General features: G+C 36.3%; 1 protein-coding gene across 2 annotated transcripts in view; it reads right to left on the bottom strand.

The window, feature by feature from the left end:
• SNX14 (sorting nexin 14) overlaps nt 1-16,814 on the bottom strand; it is a 57,659-nt gene that overhangs the window by 32,306 nt on the left and 8,539 nt on the right. For both annotated transcript variants that reach the window (XM_061460349.1, XM_061460350.1), the window contains exons 6-15: nt 12,440-12,527; nt 8,260-8,344; nt 5,664-5,820; nt 5,387-5,462; nt 4,483-4,527; nt 4,308-4,388; nt 4,045-4,159; nt 1,937-2,092; nt 1,523-1,647; nt 842-900 (exon numbers count right to left, since the gene is read on the bottom strand). In XM_061460349.1, the coding sequence (XP_061316333.1) occupies nt 842-900; nt 1,523-1,647; nt 1,937-2,092; nt 4,045-4,159; nt 4,308-4,388; nt 4,483-4,527; nt 5,387-5,462; nt 5,664-5,820; nt 8,260-8,344; nt 12,440-12,527 (987 nt within the window). The remainder of the gene's footprint in view (nt 1-841; nt 901-1,522; nt 1,648-1,936; nt 2,093-4,044; nt 4,160-4,307; nt 4,389-4,482; nt 4,528-5,386; nt 5,463-5,663; nt 5,821-8,259; nt 8,345-12,439; nt 12,528-16,814) is intronic.

The raw sequence follows: 16,814 nt of genomic DNA, 5'->3' as shown, positions 1-16,814 counted from the left end.
GAGCCATCTAAGATGATAAACAGCAGCATTTTCTAAGTACTGTGGATCTTATTTGATACCAAGAAAAAAAAGCGTATCCAAATTAAAGACTTTCTCAGTGAAGTTTTCCTTCTTTTGGCTAGGCCATAAGAGCAACTCAGTTGGGCTAGTCTGACTGAGCCACCCAGCACAAGAGGAAAGACAAGAAATTATGAGACCTCAAGCTTACTCAACCCAACCCCACAGTGGAAGATCACCCATTCATACCATAGGAGATGATTCTCTTCTCTACAGGCCCCAAGGAACCTGAAAAGTGGTCTATAAATACACAGCCCAAATCCAGAAACAAAACTTCTGACATTATACTTCTGCAATGAAGGGGTGGAGATGTGGGACGGAAAACACACTTGACAGACAATCCTCCTTGTCACAAAAGGAGATTCCCATTGCATGACCAGGTTGGTTAGATGCAGGGTACACTGTACGTATCCCCGTAAAATCCAAAATCCAATATTGCCCAGCTCTGCACCAACAAAATGGTATTATACATATATAAAGTCAATTAAATCACCACTTTATTTCCATGTTATCTTATTCTCAATGTACATTTGTTTTCCCCTCCCCTCTTCAAATGTTGAGGTCCTAATCACATTTTAAGTTCTTTAATGTAAAACACTTCAAAGCAAAGAGACACCTTGTGTAATAATGATTGTTCCTTCAGTGTGTAATTTGTCCACTTAAAAAGTAAGAGCTGAAAATTTAGTCAAATTGGTATCAGGCAGTAGTAAAATTCCTATGGTTTAGTATTTTGATAGTTTTCACTAAAAAACAAAAAACTACTAAAAGATTCTACCATACCCACCTGTTGAACTTTGAATTGCGTGTTGGTGACTCTGCTCCTCTTAAAAGATGTCTGAAGTACTACAAAAGCAAATACGGTGTCAAAGAAAACACCAGACTAACTGAGGCAATGCTAGCATGCAATGACATAGCAAAATTCAGGAAACAAAAACAGAAGTAAAAGGTCAGCTGATCATAATCTAGCAGTTAGAATATTCATCTGAAAAAGGACACACCAAATCTGCAATGCATGCCCCCAGGACTATTTATTTTACTTTACACAGTCTTGGGATTAAAAAATTAACATGAAAACAGAAATAAAACTAAAGTTAAGCAACAAAATCCATGTCTCCTCTTCATTAGAAAAATCAAGCATTTGAAGCATTTTAGCGATTAAGGGACAAATTACCATCAATACCAATTTTCAGAAATACACTTTATGCAGAAGACAGACAAGTAAGTACCTATTGCTAAGACACATCAATATAGTCTGCTCAAATAAATGTGAGAAGTTTAACAGTGAACCTGATTTACACACACAAATTCAGACTCACCCCTCTGTTTCAAGTGTTTCCTATTAGAAGGCTTTAGGCAGCTATCAGTGTGGGGAGTTCTTTTAACTTTCAATCACAGAACAATTATAAATGCCGAGTAAATTGCTTTGAATGACTTTAAGACTACTCTTCAAACCTTTCACACTTACCTCATCACTGTGACAGAACATAGGAGTGAAAACATTCTCAAGTAGAGAAAGTACATGCTCATAAGCTTCAAAAAGACACCTCATAGTTTGAAGTTTCACAACATCCATATATGGGCCCTCAGCAACTATAAAAGAAAAAAATCACAAATATAAATAAATATATCTATATATAGGCAGATGAAGTTTGATTTTTATCTGGTCTGAGTTGTAAGTACTTTGCAAGCTACTGTAAGTCTGACAAAACACAAATAAGCTGACAAAACAAGGACTAAGCACAACATAGCAAGTGGCCAACAATTTTTAAAACAACATCAAACGTAAAGATTGGTCATATTTAGATGGATTAATCTTCACCTTAGTTCAGCTTGCTGTTTAAATTTCAGTGTAAATTATTCCTTTCAAATTCAAACTTACTTCTTTGAATCTCTTCCACAATAAAAGGGTCAAATCTAATTTTGTCAATGCTTTCATCCAAACAGTAAGTTTTGTATATTTTCTGGACTTCCTCATGAAGAGACATCTTTTCAGTATCTGATAGTTCTGGTCGCAAAATTCGGTCATTGAACTCCTCTGAGAAGTAAAGGAAAGAAAATGCATTTGTATATCAACTTAGCAAACAAACAGCATATTGAAACAACCTATAACCTGTAACAATTACTATTTTACAAATAGTAATTTGTTAAACTTTAAAATTAATAGACACATAAGACACCTCAGTACCATGTAATAAGGTAACTGCCTTCTTATTAACTATAATTCAGATTTGTCCATAAAATTATTCCTAAAAATATATTGCAATTAAAACTAATTATTCCTTACCACAGTAAGGATAAATCCATGAAGTTTTCCTGGCATAAGAATGAACTGGAAGAATGACTTTTTTCTTTCTTCCTAAATTGACAAATTGCAAATTGTAGTTTTCTTTTAGCACGATTTCCAGTTCATACTAAACACACACAGAGCCCCAATAACCCTTTATATCAGTCATATGCCCGTTCTGCTATTTCATTTTTAAGACCAAATCCATTAAAGATATTATTCAAGAACATTAAATCTGAACATATATAGAACTAAATATTCTAGTCAGTGCAATTATTTTGTAATCCTACTTGATTTATTGGCCCATCCCACTAACAGCATGACTACTGTCTGGAAAGAAGGGAAAATAAGATAGCATTTAATTCATTTTTCAATACACAAAACCAAATTTCTTCAGAAAAAAAAAAACTACCAAGACCTTTCTGGGTATTTTTCTTTTTTTGGTTTGTGGTTTTTGTTTGTTGGTTTGTTTTGTTGTTTGTTTGTTTTCCCTTGGAAAGTGCTTCTCATCCAAAGTATTTCTATCAAGTCAAGAACCACCTACAGTAGACAGTTTGAGTCAGCATACTTGAGAGAACTAAATCTCATTCTTTGTTTTATAGGCTAACACACAGATTTACCATCTGTAAGAATGCAAGAAAGGTTTAGAAGGAAGAAAATGCTGAGGTTTGCCCAGAAAAAAAGACTGATCGTAGGCAACAGCCACAGTCTGAGCAACCTTCCTTGCTAGAGGAAGCAGGTCTACAGAACTCCAGAAAGGGCAGCTTAGAGCCCCCTGCAGGTACCACCAGCACCGGACAGGTAACCAACTGCTTTGTTGGATTTTTACTGAGGAAATGAGTTTTTCTGACAAAAAGCCAGCATGTTTGGAACGATTATGAGCCTATAAGGAACCACAGAATACAGAGATTACTTACAGTTCTCTTATATAATCATTAGTGATTTATGCTATATTTTATGAGAAAGTCTGTCTAACAACTTCACATCTTCTTGTTGCATGTATGGGCTTGGAATATGAAGACACACACATTATTTCCCGTGCAACATGGAAACACTTGTTTATTAAAAACAAAACATAACATTATTTTGCTAAGTCAGTAACTGACTACTAGTTGACCAAAAAATCTTGAAATTAATCACTCTAACTTACACAAACTCCACAGAAAAACTTATAATTGGAAAGTATGTGGCTTTTCAAACAACACGTGTGTAAAGATAAAAACCAAATGCATGCTTCGTAACCCAGCTATAGATTACTGAATAGAAGGTTTCAAGACCTCCAGTGTTCTCATTATGTTTCTGTTATTTACAGAAATCAGAATTTTAGAGCTAAAAGAACATGAGAAACTTTTAGTGATAAACAGGCACTTCAGAAATACTTCAGTGACCATGTATTAAAAAAAGGCCACTGTACTTCGTTTCAATGGCCAGAACAGTTTTCTTCTAAGAACATTCTATTTTAAAACATACAACTTTTAATCAATAAACACAAATACAATTAAGACCACATCACACCAACATTAACATCAAGATTAGCATTCAAGGATCAGGGCATAGTGAAGTAAGTGAGCAGAAGTTCTGAAAAGTAATCTTCTTGCTTAACAATGCTGTTTAGCTCTAGACTGAATATTCACTTGAACTTGCAAATTCTTAAATCTTTTAAAGAACATCAAATACACCTCAGCACACATATGCAATCTTACCTACGGTCAGGCAGAACTGCAGCACGTGGACTGCCCCTTCCTGTTTCAGAAAGTTCATAAACCGGAATAAAAGGTCTTGTTGATCTCTGATCTCCTTTAGCTCCAGTTTCAGTACCTTAGTAGGTTAAAAATGCAGTCAGCCATTTTTCAAACTTTCAGTGAGTACATAAATAATACAAAAACTTGAAGGTAAAACAAAAACAGCAGGTAAGGTAAAACACTTATTCAAAACAGGAAAGGAAATAAATGTTGCCTTTGCTTACAGATGGTTTTTTATTTCTTGGCTCTGCAAATTTCTGAAGGAACGGAACCAATGAAGAAGTGGGTTCAGTTGCTTTCTCAGGCTGCAGGCAACAAATTGACAAAAAGACAACTGGGTAAGAAAGCTTCCTAAATGGACGAACAGACTACTATCGCTTTAATTTTTTCCATACTCACTGGACTATCATCAATGAAGATCAACAGCAAATGGTTGACTGTGTCCTGCAGGAAAGCACAATTAAAAAAAAAATAAATAAAAAAAAAAATCAATGTTAAACTCAACAAATTAGATTACAATCATTGCACTATGTTATGCCCAAGTTCAAACCTGTGAGTATATAAATACTTAAAAAAAACCCAAAGCCTGGGAACACATGTTTTGAGAATTGACCTTCAACAGTCTCTTCAAATATTTGCATCTCAGGGAATTTCTGAAGACACCTGCATAGAAGCGTTCTTTACCCAGTGGAGGAAAGCTTTACGAAGTATTTTTACTGTTAGTGCAGATCTAATGAACTATTAATACTTCCACAGCTACACTACTTTCTACTTGCAGCTAAGTGATACTGTTGTAAGTATTGCAATTTTGCCTATTAAAATACATGCATAAATAAAATCAAAGATGGCAGCATTCCATCTTCAAAAATAAATGCCCTCTTACTTGCAGAACTAAGGATGAAAGAAATTATTTCAATAGAACTGAAAAAAAGGCTGGTTTACTCAGACTGGTATAAAAATACATACAGCTAGAGTTCAACTAATTGGGCTTTTGTTTAAATGTAGCTACAGCAATTTGAAAGTGCTCAAACTAGTACAGCATTCTCCCATCTTACAGGAATTGTAGTCTTTCATTAAACATACATTCTTAAGATACCATGCCAATACTGTATTTTAGTCACTTTAGTTAGTTAAGCACTGAAACCAGCTGTCATGAACAAACAAAAACATTGACCACATGAATTTTTTCTTTTACCCAGTCAAAATGCACAGCAAGTAAGTCATTGTGCATCATTTGCTTTACCACAACATATGCAGTAGGAAAACAGTAATATTAAATTATTCCTATGCTCCAAAGTCTTACAGGATCAGCTAAGAAATCCATTGAAGGAAGGAAAACAGAACCAGGCAGAATCTCTCTTATCAGAAGAGCCAGGGATCTAAAAAAGGGGAAAAAAAATAAAATAATGAGGATTTAACAATACCTTAAAACATGCTACTTTTAAGACCCATCAAAAAACCTAGAAGCAAACGGATAACAAGGGATGAGGAGCACGACTTTGGAGTTCATTCTTTCTCTCCCCAAAACTATGGCATTATGTATACACTTTAAAGAATACAATACTAAATAACTTCCATACCTGCATTCTGTTGATTTTGGGGGCAAAATATAAGGAAAAAGAAGTTCAGTAAGTTTTCTTAGGTAGTGAAGTTCATCTCTTCGGCTTCGCAAAGCAACATGGAGTTCTGGTCCATATTCTTCTAAAGCAGCCTGCTGCAGAAATTCTGCATTTTTTACTGCAAGTAAAAACCAGCATTAGAATAGAATCACAGAATAGCTAGGGTTGGAAAGGACCTTAAGATCATCTAGTTCCAACCCCACTGTCATGGGCAGGAACACCTCACACTAAACCATGGCACCTAAGGCTTCGTCCAACCTGGCCTTGAACACTGCCAGCGACAGAGCATTCACAACTTCCCTGGGCAAAAAAATTAGAGTTGTTTCAGCCTTTTCTTGTTGTGAAATAGGAGGCAACTGCTTTTCATTTGAGCTAAAAAGTTAGTACTTCTAGTAAATATACAACTGCCAAAGGGATACAATGCTGAAACTTTACAGAAGAACCTTGGCTTAGATCTTGAAGCCCGGCTAAGTAAAAATAAAACTACACAGTGAAATAAGAATTCCTAAACCAAGCAACTGCATTTTCCAGAATGTTTTCTCATTTATAATTATTGAGGAACTCAACATCCCGATTCTTCTAAAAAACTTCATTGCCTGAAGTCTGCCTCTGCTTGCTTTTGATCTTCTTCGCAGTCTCCCACTTACTGGGCTTTTACCTACTGACTTGCCTACAACACAGTTTGAAATCAACTTAGACTGTTACTCAATCCTGTTAAATGTTTCCTGCTTCTGTAAACAGAACACAGTATAAATCAAACCAGAACCAGCATGCTGATCTGAAAGAGTGCTCCCTCTTATGAACAGCGGTATGGAGTTGAAAGAATACCTCCTTTATCGGACTAAAAAAACATACATATTAAACCCAACAATGTTATATTCCTTCAAATCATTTCCAAAGGCAAGAATTGAACTGTAATAAATCACACCTAGCTGCACTGGCGTTCCAGCACAGCCTTGTGCCAAGAACCACACTAGGCACAGGTCAGGTGCAGAATACATACCTGTTACCTAGACGGTTAAAGCCTGTTTCCAGCATACTGAATTTAGCACAGAAGCCTGCAAGCTTGCCCTTCACAATCAAGAACCACAAATAGTACCAGCTGATATGGGGGATACAGGAATGTATACTGCCTGATAAATCTGCCTAGTTGGTATCATTAAAAGCAGAGAGGAGGAATATGCTCTCTGGCAAGGACAGATAATGAATCATGTAGGTTCCTGTGCAAATAGTCAGGAATTACTAAAAGACATAAGAGTAAGAAGAGCAGGAAAAAAGGAAATGCTCCTTAAAGCAGTCATTTGAAAAGGACTGTTACTCAATCCTGTTAAATGTTTCCTGCTTCTGTAAACAGAACACAGTATAAATCAAACCAGAACCAGCATGCTGATCTGAAAGAGTGCTCCCTCTTATGAACAAAATAACCCAGGATCAACCAGCAAACAAAGCACAGTCTGAAAGCTGCCTCTGAACCATGCATTATGGTGGCTGCTTTAGCAATGTTTACTAGAAAGCACTACTAAAAGATATTTTCAGCTGCTACTTCGCATTTGTCCCCTCAGAGAACAAGTCTTTTCCTTTAAAATACTGAAGAATATGGCTACATTTTCAACGATGCACATTTAAAGTACAGTTCTCTGCTGCTGAAAAGTGTTTCCAACTCCTTAGTAGAAATCAAAGGAAATACAATATTTGGGACAAACAGTGCTGCAAGATAATCTAGTATCTGGAAACTGCTGTGCTACAAAATACATCTAAAATGATCAGACTATGTCTCATTATTCATGAGATTCATTACCTGCTACTCACAAGACCAATGGCATATATTTATGGACACCAAGCAGGCATTTTGAGGGAAAGGAGGAAAGTTCATGACTCCAGTTAAAATAAACTTCTATGCTTAAAAGTTGAATGAAACTACATTTAGTAGATACAGCACTGTAAAACACAGCCAGTGAAAAAAAAAAGAATAAAGATAACAATTTTCCTACAGCAAGTGTTCTATTTTCTAAATATTCCTTCAATGTGCAGTTTTAACATAATTTTTACATTCGGCTTATTTTTATGTGGATAATAATTAAATATGCTACTGCTCAAAGTCTCTCCATGGCCTGTAAACATAAACCTAACTTTTCAACATACTGAATAACTCCACCAACTGCTCATGTTAGCACAAAGATGTGAAATCATTCTAGCTATAAGAGTTACAGTACACTACAAATCCTTTCATCTACAATTGCTCGCCTGGAATACAGAGGGAAAACTTTAAGAAGCATTGCTAAATGATCTCAGTTGCTCTGAATAGACAAAAACCACATGCCTGTTTACAGAGAAAGAAATTTAGCATTTTCAATATGGGGAAATTAAAATCAGTAACTTGGAGATTGTGCGTACTGTAACTTTTTCCCTATTTGTCTTTGCAACCTCCAAATGAAAAGCAAAAGGATGACTCTTTTTTTGTAAAGGGAAGGCAGTGAGAATGAAAAGAGTTAGCAAATACAATAACAAATATACATAAAGAAACATTTAAATGCAGCATACGAAGTCTTTACATTACCTTTCTGTCTGGCCTTGGCTATCACTTCGATGTGTTTCATTGCTGCCTTGAGCATTTTCTTTGTTACAACAGTTGGAATATCCACCTAAAGAATAGTTTTAAAACAAAACAAGAATTGTTCTAGGGATTTTTTTTATTTATTACAGTCAAGTACCAAACATATTAATTTGCTTCTATGGCTCCACTCCAACCATAAAATACACCCTTAAGAAACAATCCATGAATTCTCTAGATGATCTGACAGTCATTCTGGTCAAAGCACGTAACATCATTTAGAACTAAATGCCATAAACAATACCATTAGAACATTTATTGCCAACTTGTTTCCATTAGGATTCTCGCACTGCAATAATTTAGTAATGTAGCTTGATTTCCAAGTCACAGTATATGAAACCTAGTTCTGCATGAAGATTTGACCACCAACAAAAGCAAGTCAATTATGCTGTGCTTCTCATACTTGTGTACCTTAACCCTCAATCGTGTCCAAAAGGACTAAAAGCAAAGTGAACCCCCCCCCTCTCTTTATGTATCCAGAAAAAATGTCACAGCTCAGGTGATGACAGAAACAAAAGAAAAATCTGAGTTTCTGAGTTAAAACAACTGTTAGTGCCAACAACCATACCATACGATCATAAAATGAATAAAAAGCACATATTTAATCAAGGACCGTATTAACAGAGTCCTGCATTTCTGCTTGCCTTGATGTCTATGAAAATGAAGGAATTACAGAACAACTCAAGCACAAATGGACCTCATGATGTCTTAGCCCAACCTCCTGGGTAAAAGCAAGCTCAAATTAAGGTGTGCAGGGCTGTACACTCCCCCACGTTGACAGTCACCTCCTCACAGGTTAAACGCTCTAGCCCCAGCCATCTCAGTGGCCCCTTGGTTGAACTTGCTCCACCCTACCAATATCTCTGTTGTAATGGGGAGCCCAAAACTGGATACAGTATCCTAGATGCTGCCTAAAAAGCATGAAGTTAAAGACAATCATTTTCCTTGATCAATTGGCTCTGCTCCCATTCATACAGCCCAGAATGCTGTTGGCATTCTTTGGCACCGGTACACACTGCTGGCTCATATTCAGCTTACTGTCTACCACGGGACCAGGCTCTTCACAGCATAGCTTCTCTCCACAGCCAGTCAGTCCCTGACTGTCATTAAGTGACAACCTGTACAGTTTCAAAGGATTTTTCTTTATTAGCTTCTGTAGTTTCCACAGAAGCTTGCCTGGAAACTGACTTATACTTGGCATGCTGTTTATTTTAAGCAAGAGCAAAAGATGTTTCAGAGAAGAAATACACAGTTGCAACTGTTCAAAACTTAAGACCTCGGAACAAGTTTCTTTCTTATACAGTCTGTCCCTCCTCAATACTAAGTCAAATAATGACCCTAAGTAATGAAACTGAAGCGTTTAAGTGCTTCTTGTCAGACAAGGAAAAAGACAGTGTAATTGCAATGGTCACCAGAGCCAAGAGAAAAGTTGGGGTTTTATGCATTCATACAAGCAAAATAACATCTATTCCTGCACACTCCCCTGTAATATCTGAGGTGCACAGATATCACTTAATCTGGCCAGCCCACACAAGCTAGTATAATTGACTAGAACTGCCTAAAAGCAGCTAGCCAAATTAAGGTCAACTCCTTTTTACAGAAAAAGTCAAGCTCCTGCTTATCAATGGAGAACTCTGTCCTTTGGGACTCATATTTGAACAAGAATTTCAATAAATCCAGAGTTTAGGAATAGAAGACTGTTTATTCCTGCAGAGGTAAGCAAAAGAGCAGAGCAAACAAATTATCACTGACAGGACAGTAGGCACTATCAACTTTTGACAAAAATTTCAACCAGGTACAGGGCTACCCACAGCACACCATACAAAGGGAAATGTTTCACTTTCCCTTCAAAAGCTGCAACTAACCCACAAATGGCCACAATGAGGAAAATCCAGACTCGGAGAGAGAGAAGTATTTCATCACATACTGAAGAGCTGACTGGCCTAAAGCACTTGTTCCTTTGTTCAACAACCCTGCCTCAAAACACTCACCTAGGCAGACTTAAGCAGAAAACAAAGGAATTCTTTTCACTTAAGTATGTTGTAATTTTAAGTCTTAATTCAAACGTACAAGATTCCTTGTCAAGAAAGTATAGATATAGCTTAAAAAAGGATAAAAAGAGTGTTTTTTTCTTACACATTCCCAGATTTAAAAAAAAGAAAAAATCTTGATTAGCTAGAACTATTGCTTTCAAGCATTTAGTAATAAATCCAAACCAAAGTACAACTGTTTGGCAAAGGTATAAGAATATTTTATTTTGCAATCGATGATTAATTTCTCCTCAAATGAGGTTATAAGAGACACTGTATCAGAGCTGAAAGGTTATAAAACACTCTGTCACAACCCTTTTCAGCTAACAATTAAAGCTTTAAACTGGGATTCCTAAAATGACAAGAAGTTAGCATTTTATTTACAACTTGCATATGAACTCTGGTTTCTACACACAACATTTTAGTAGTATACGGATCACAGTTACTACCTGAGCCTGCTTGAATCTATATGTGGGTATGTGAACACACAGAAACACTTTTTCAGCAGAAGAAAAAAGGGTATGAGCTGAAAACAAGAGCATAAAACCAGACAGCATGCTGCCCTGCAGGGCTGAGCATACCAAGTTTCAACTGTGTTCCAAGCAAAGTTACTATGAGAATCTTTTTGCTTGAGGTATTTGTACCACTTCACACAAAAAGACAAAATAAATTACTCTGCAGGATGTATACAAATAAATCTAAACAACTGTAAAGAGAAATTAATTTCTATGATAATCTTTATTTTGTAGTGCCCCGACAACGCTTAATACTTACGCACTCCTTGAGTTTTTGTTGCACATACTGCCTACCCAGGCAAAAGGAATTTAAGATACTGCATTTAATTCATTACTGTCAAAAGCAGATGTGGTAAATTAACACTCTACTTAAAAATGCTATAGCTGATCTGAGATAACATGATTAATACCTTATCACATGATCAACAGAGGAGACATCATTTTCAGAATAAACAATGGATCTACGAACAATGCAACTAACACCTACATGTATTAGAACTCCAAACAAAATTTTAAGAGCTTGCTCTAGATTTTAACTTTGAAAGAATTACTTCACTTTCATATCTCTATATAATGCCTGCGCTACATGGACACTTCCTAATCTTCCCCCATGTTCACTTTAAAAAGCAACATGCTTGAGTTACAGTAAACAAGAAAGTCATCTGGATTTGATATATAACAAGGACAGAATCAGGCTATTAATCACTCATGTACAACTTGTAGCTCAGGAAATATTGCTGTTACTAAGGAAGGAAAAAAAGACACACATTTATGGTAGTTGCTCCAACAGAGGAGCGAGCACTGAATAAATCTGGAAACTGAGTTAGCAACTCTTCCTGCTTAGAACAGCCAGAAAGTCAGAAGCAGTTCCTGTAAAACAGGCATGAAGGACTTTACCAGAAAAGAAGATATATGTCCTAATCTATTAAACACAGGGAATAAAAAAATTGAATGTTTACTCTTCAGAATGCTTCTTAAGAGCTGCATTAATGTAAGAACCATACCTGTTCTAATTCCTATAGTAAGCTATTCACTTAATGGCAGTCTATTCTTTACAAACAATTTAAGGACCGTGTCTGCATTTAAAGAAATCAAGCAAACAGAAGCTATGAGACAGGTACACTGCTGTTTTCTAGTAGTTCTTTTTCAGTAATTCTCAAAATTGTTTCCACTTGTATGAAGTCACTAAATCATCCCAAGGTTTAATAATGCTTTGCACTGGTGTAAAGTCCATCTGCAAGAATCACAGAATGGTCTGAGTTGCAAGGGACCTTCAAAGACCACCTAGTCCAACCCCCTGCTGTGGGCAGGGACATCTTTCACTAGATCAGGTTGCTCAAAGCCATGTCCAACCAGGTGTTGAACACTTCCATTGATGAATCTTCAAAGATGTTTTCTAACCATGAATAATCTCATGAAGGAGGCAAAAGCCACTTCAAAGAAGAAATTTAGATAGAAATTTCCTATACTCTCTGTAAGACAGACTTTGGAATCACCACTTAAAAAATAAAGAACTCGCTACAAATGAGTATCAGTTATTTCTGATGGAAAACCAGCATTAATAGCTTTAAGTCACCTTACCTTGTGAATTCTCCGAACCAATACAGATGCAAAAAACCGCAACGTGCCTCTCAGTTCATCTACTGAGGATTCATCATCAGTAATATTTCTGCAGTGTTGTAAAGCATGTCATGAAAGAAAACAGAATAAAATACATTACACTAATCCAACCACAATATATTTGGCACTACTGAAAACTAGACTGAAAACCTTCAATGGTGACAGGTCAACTGGTATTAACTGAAATGAAAGCTACCAAGTGTGGGCAGAGAGTAAACAAGTCCTCTATTCAAGTACAACACACAGCATTCCCAATATGTTTGGTGCACAGAACAATGGCTTAAGAAATATGTCAGTAAATTGGAATTATATACCAATTCCTGCTCTAATATACTGTCTGCATGATTCTGACCAAGTACAATTTAACTCTGTTTCCACATAAGTGAATGTTTCCTAGCTCAGTAGCATAAAGTGAACCTGAATTAAAACTGACAAAACCTGTGGAATAAGAGTTCTGCAAGCACATACCCCAGATAAGCTAGTCAAAATTGGAATTTCTATACTCATACTACAAGACCTTCTGTACTCCAAGATCTAAAATAATTTTCATTTGTTTTAGTACAAAACTGGCTTTCTAAAACTCTTTTATTTGTGTGTTATTATAAAAATGGTCGATTCTCATGTAGCTTTTAATGAAATAGGTACATCCCTTGCATTTCAGCTCAGCATCTTCCAATAGAAAACTTTCATGGGTATTTTTTCAACAAGTTCCAATACTTAGATGCCACTTGACACAGTAATATTTTATTTTGTAAATATAAAATTGAGTTTATTTCTAGCCTAAACAGAGACTGCCATTTCCTAGAAGAGAAAATAAATTGTAACGCAGGAAACCAACAAATGACTTCTAAAAAAGTTAATCTACTTTTTATGTATCATGAAACCATTAATTACAAAGAAAACAAAACAAGAACCTCAACCTACAGCTACTTGGAACAAAACTGAAATTATTTAAAATGATTTCCACTTGGAAACAAAGAAATAATGAATTCAAACAGATTCTCAAATCAATATATCAAAATATCATCTAAACTTTTTATCTGCCTTGCCAGTTTCCATCTGCTGCAATAAATAATGTGCAATGAAATACTGTCATTAAAAATACTGAAAGTTGACTTGGGAAGAAAAATACCCAGCTGCATGTCTTTTGGGGGAAACTGAATGAAAATGGAAAATACACCAAGTCTTAGATGCAGAAACTGCAACTAAACAGAGTGGAAAAAGAGACCGTGATAACAGCATTCCACAAAATGCAACAGAAAGAATAAAAGTCTGTCAGCATTTAAACATACACAAGCATTAGAACATGCCCAAAGATACTAGTAAAACTGCATTATAATAGCTGAGTAATGACAAAGTTAGAACCTGCTTCAGCTAATGACCATTTGTGAATGCCATCACAGTTTTCAGTAATAAGTTTGCATATGCAGTAAATGCAAATATCATCTGCATTAAAAAAAACAAACCACATAGTACAAGCAACAACAATACACTGGGAAAATTTAAATTTCATGCTTATAACATCATTTTGCATTATTTATCATCCAATTTTTTAAGCCATGTTAGCTTGGATTATATACAGCATTCAAATGCATGTTGAATATGAACTGTGAGGTACAGATACTGGTGACCTGATGGTCTAAGTATGCATCTAATTGCATGAAAAAGCACCTCAAAGAAAGCAGCCTGGCATAAGGAATACCACCATCCTCCAACAGCTAATCATACACAGGTAAGAATACCTTAGGGGAAGGTTTGGTTTGTTTTAAGATCAGCAGCTGACATTTTAGATGCAATATGGTTATCAAATGCCCACACTTTCAGTGGAAGCCAAGGGATTAGCAAGCAAATTGTGTGACTGTATTACTAGTATTTGACAGCAGAATACATAAAGTAATTTGGACCAAGAAGCTTTTATTGTATTGACACTTGGATAATCAGCATCTTGGCTAATGGTACTTGGACATGACTTCATGCCAGCTACTTTCACAACGCGACATAGGTTTGCAGAGATATTCTTTTAATCACAAGTAGACTGAAGACTGCTGAAAAAAAGCATCAAGAACCTGTAAAATTTCCGATCTCCAGGGACCCAGTGGAAGCTTGGAAACATTTTAAAAACTGGCTGCATCTTCCCCAGAATTTGGGGAAAAACTTAAACCTACAACTGTCTGTGTAATGGAGAGATTTGCTAAAGAGTAAAAGGCTCAACCTGTTAATTTGCAAACAGTTACTGAGTCAAATGTCTCAAAAGAGATACACCTAACTGCTTTTGCATGCAAAATCTTATGGGAACTACTCATAAATGAAAACCATATACAAATACTAATGTGATCCCCTCCCCCCCCGTGTATCAATTATTCTTACCAAATTTGGACAACTCCTATCAAAAATACGAAGAAAGTAAGTTGCAAGCTGATGAAAAACTATTGATTGTAAGTCAACAAAAACCCTGACCTTTTCTTGCATTACTTGCATTTAAAATAGAAGCAGCTCCGTATTGGGTTTAGTCACCAAAGAAAAACAGTGGTAATTACTGGATTCCAATCTAATCTGAGAGAACTGGAGTAGCAGTAGCATCAATGACCAAAACAATTCAGTAAGCATAGCATGAATTACTCAAACTTTAAATTCTCTTATTTAAATGAGGTTGGCATAAGCAACATATTACATTGTTTTGCTGTACAGCATACATAATAGGCAGGTGTTTTGTAGCTCTACAAATTTGGATTACTTAGAACTATGTTCTATTCTTCTCACATGGTTCAAAAAAATCTTAACACACAAATATTTAAGTATAACCAATATAAGTAGTTAGAAAAATACAAAAGAAAACTGCATATAACTACCTAGTTCAGTAGAATTCACTGGATTTTAAGCACTAATCTTCATTCCCTTAAACTGGTTCAAGTTTAGGGATGTCTGCCTCTAAATTTTAACTTGCTCATAAAATATTACAAATTCTTATACATTTTATCAATGAAAGAAACATAAAACACAGCTTTTCACTGCTTATAGCACTTTATTTCCTTAGTAATAAATCTATGATTTTATCCTGCAACATACATTCCTGGCTACTGTTATACTTCCTGGGCTTCTGAGTGAGATAGGTTACGTCTCTAATGTCGGGAGTATGCAAGGCGCTGCAAGACATCATCAGGCACAAAAAACTAAACAAAGAGAGGCAGCTTCTGCACAAATTCCATTCACTTAAAGGACGGCAGCTACCACAAGGAATTATGCCACGACTTTTCTGAGAGGGAAAGTAGCACACTGTTTTACCAACCTAGTCTGGCAAGCCTGAATTGCCTGCTGGTGGGTACCCATGCTGCTAAATAAGAAGAGTCTGGATGCAAAGGCTTCCGATTTGGCTCTGTGAGGAATTATCTAGAGACAGTGAAGTTTCTTAGCTAAGAAAAAACACTTCATGAATGTAAAAGCTCCTTCTCCAGCATGAGCTGAGTTATATATGTGTATCTACATCGTTTGCGTAAGGGAAGTCAGAACTAGCATGCTCTACAAGACAGATCCGAAATGGCTGCCCACAGACACATAGTTCAGGCCTCCCTGCACAACTGCTGGCAAGAAACACAGCAAAGCACAGAAACACCTGAATGTCTAGAGCAAACAAGACCAACTCTGACATTACCACCTGTATGTCTTTCAGGACCAAGTTTCTTCCTGCAGCATTGCTCAGGTAACACTGCACTACTGCTCACTGAACTCCTAAGTACTTTACGTTGAAGGAAAACTCATTAGGTCTGGTCAGCATGGTGTGTATTTATGGAGCTAGTTCAAAATCCAGAGGTGCAGCGATTTTGAGTGATTTTACCTGTAAAACTCAAGACAGCACAGGAACATCTATACAGCTCATCAGAGAGAAAGATGTATGTCCTGGGTTCAGCAGTAGCAGGATTTAGGCTAGCTGGCTCCATACCATACATATTTTGCACTTCTAACTATGCATGTGTTTACCCCTACTATACAATGTATTCCAGACTTCCACTGTCTTGTGTGTCAGATTTAAGTAATATGTGTAATCCAAGCTTCCTTGACAGTTCAAAACAAAGACATTGAAGACACCTTCCACCAGCCAAAAAATCCTAATTTCAAATTATTAAATAGAGAAGATGGCTGCCTTACATTTGTTCCTTCATCAAACAGCTCAATGTAACATGCTATAGTTTTCTGTGTTTGAAAGTTAAAAACCTCGAGTTCTCAGCTTTCTCGTTCACAATACACAGTGTTAAAGCTCCCTCTGCTGTCTGCATAAGCATTTAAGTTTTATGCTCCAGTGTACTCCTCACGCAAAGACAGATGGGAGACAAGCAGGTAT

The sequence above is a fragment of the Pezoporus flaviventris genome, unplaced genomic scaffold (genome assembly GCF_033815535.1).
Source record: "Pezoporus flaviventris isolate CSIRO_AGI_PZ_B2104156 unplaced genomic scaffold, CSIRO_AGI_Pfla_v1 ptg000031l, whole genome shotgun sequence".
Classification (NCBI taxonomy): Eukaryota; Metazoa; Chordata; class Aves; order Psittaciformes; family Psittacidae; genus Pezoporus; species Pezoporus flaviventris.
Note: the sequence above shows the minus strand (reverse complement) of the source record. Positions and strands in the feature narration are given on the sequence as shown.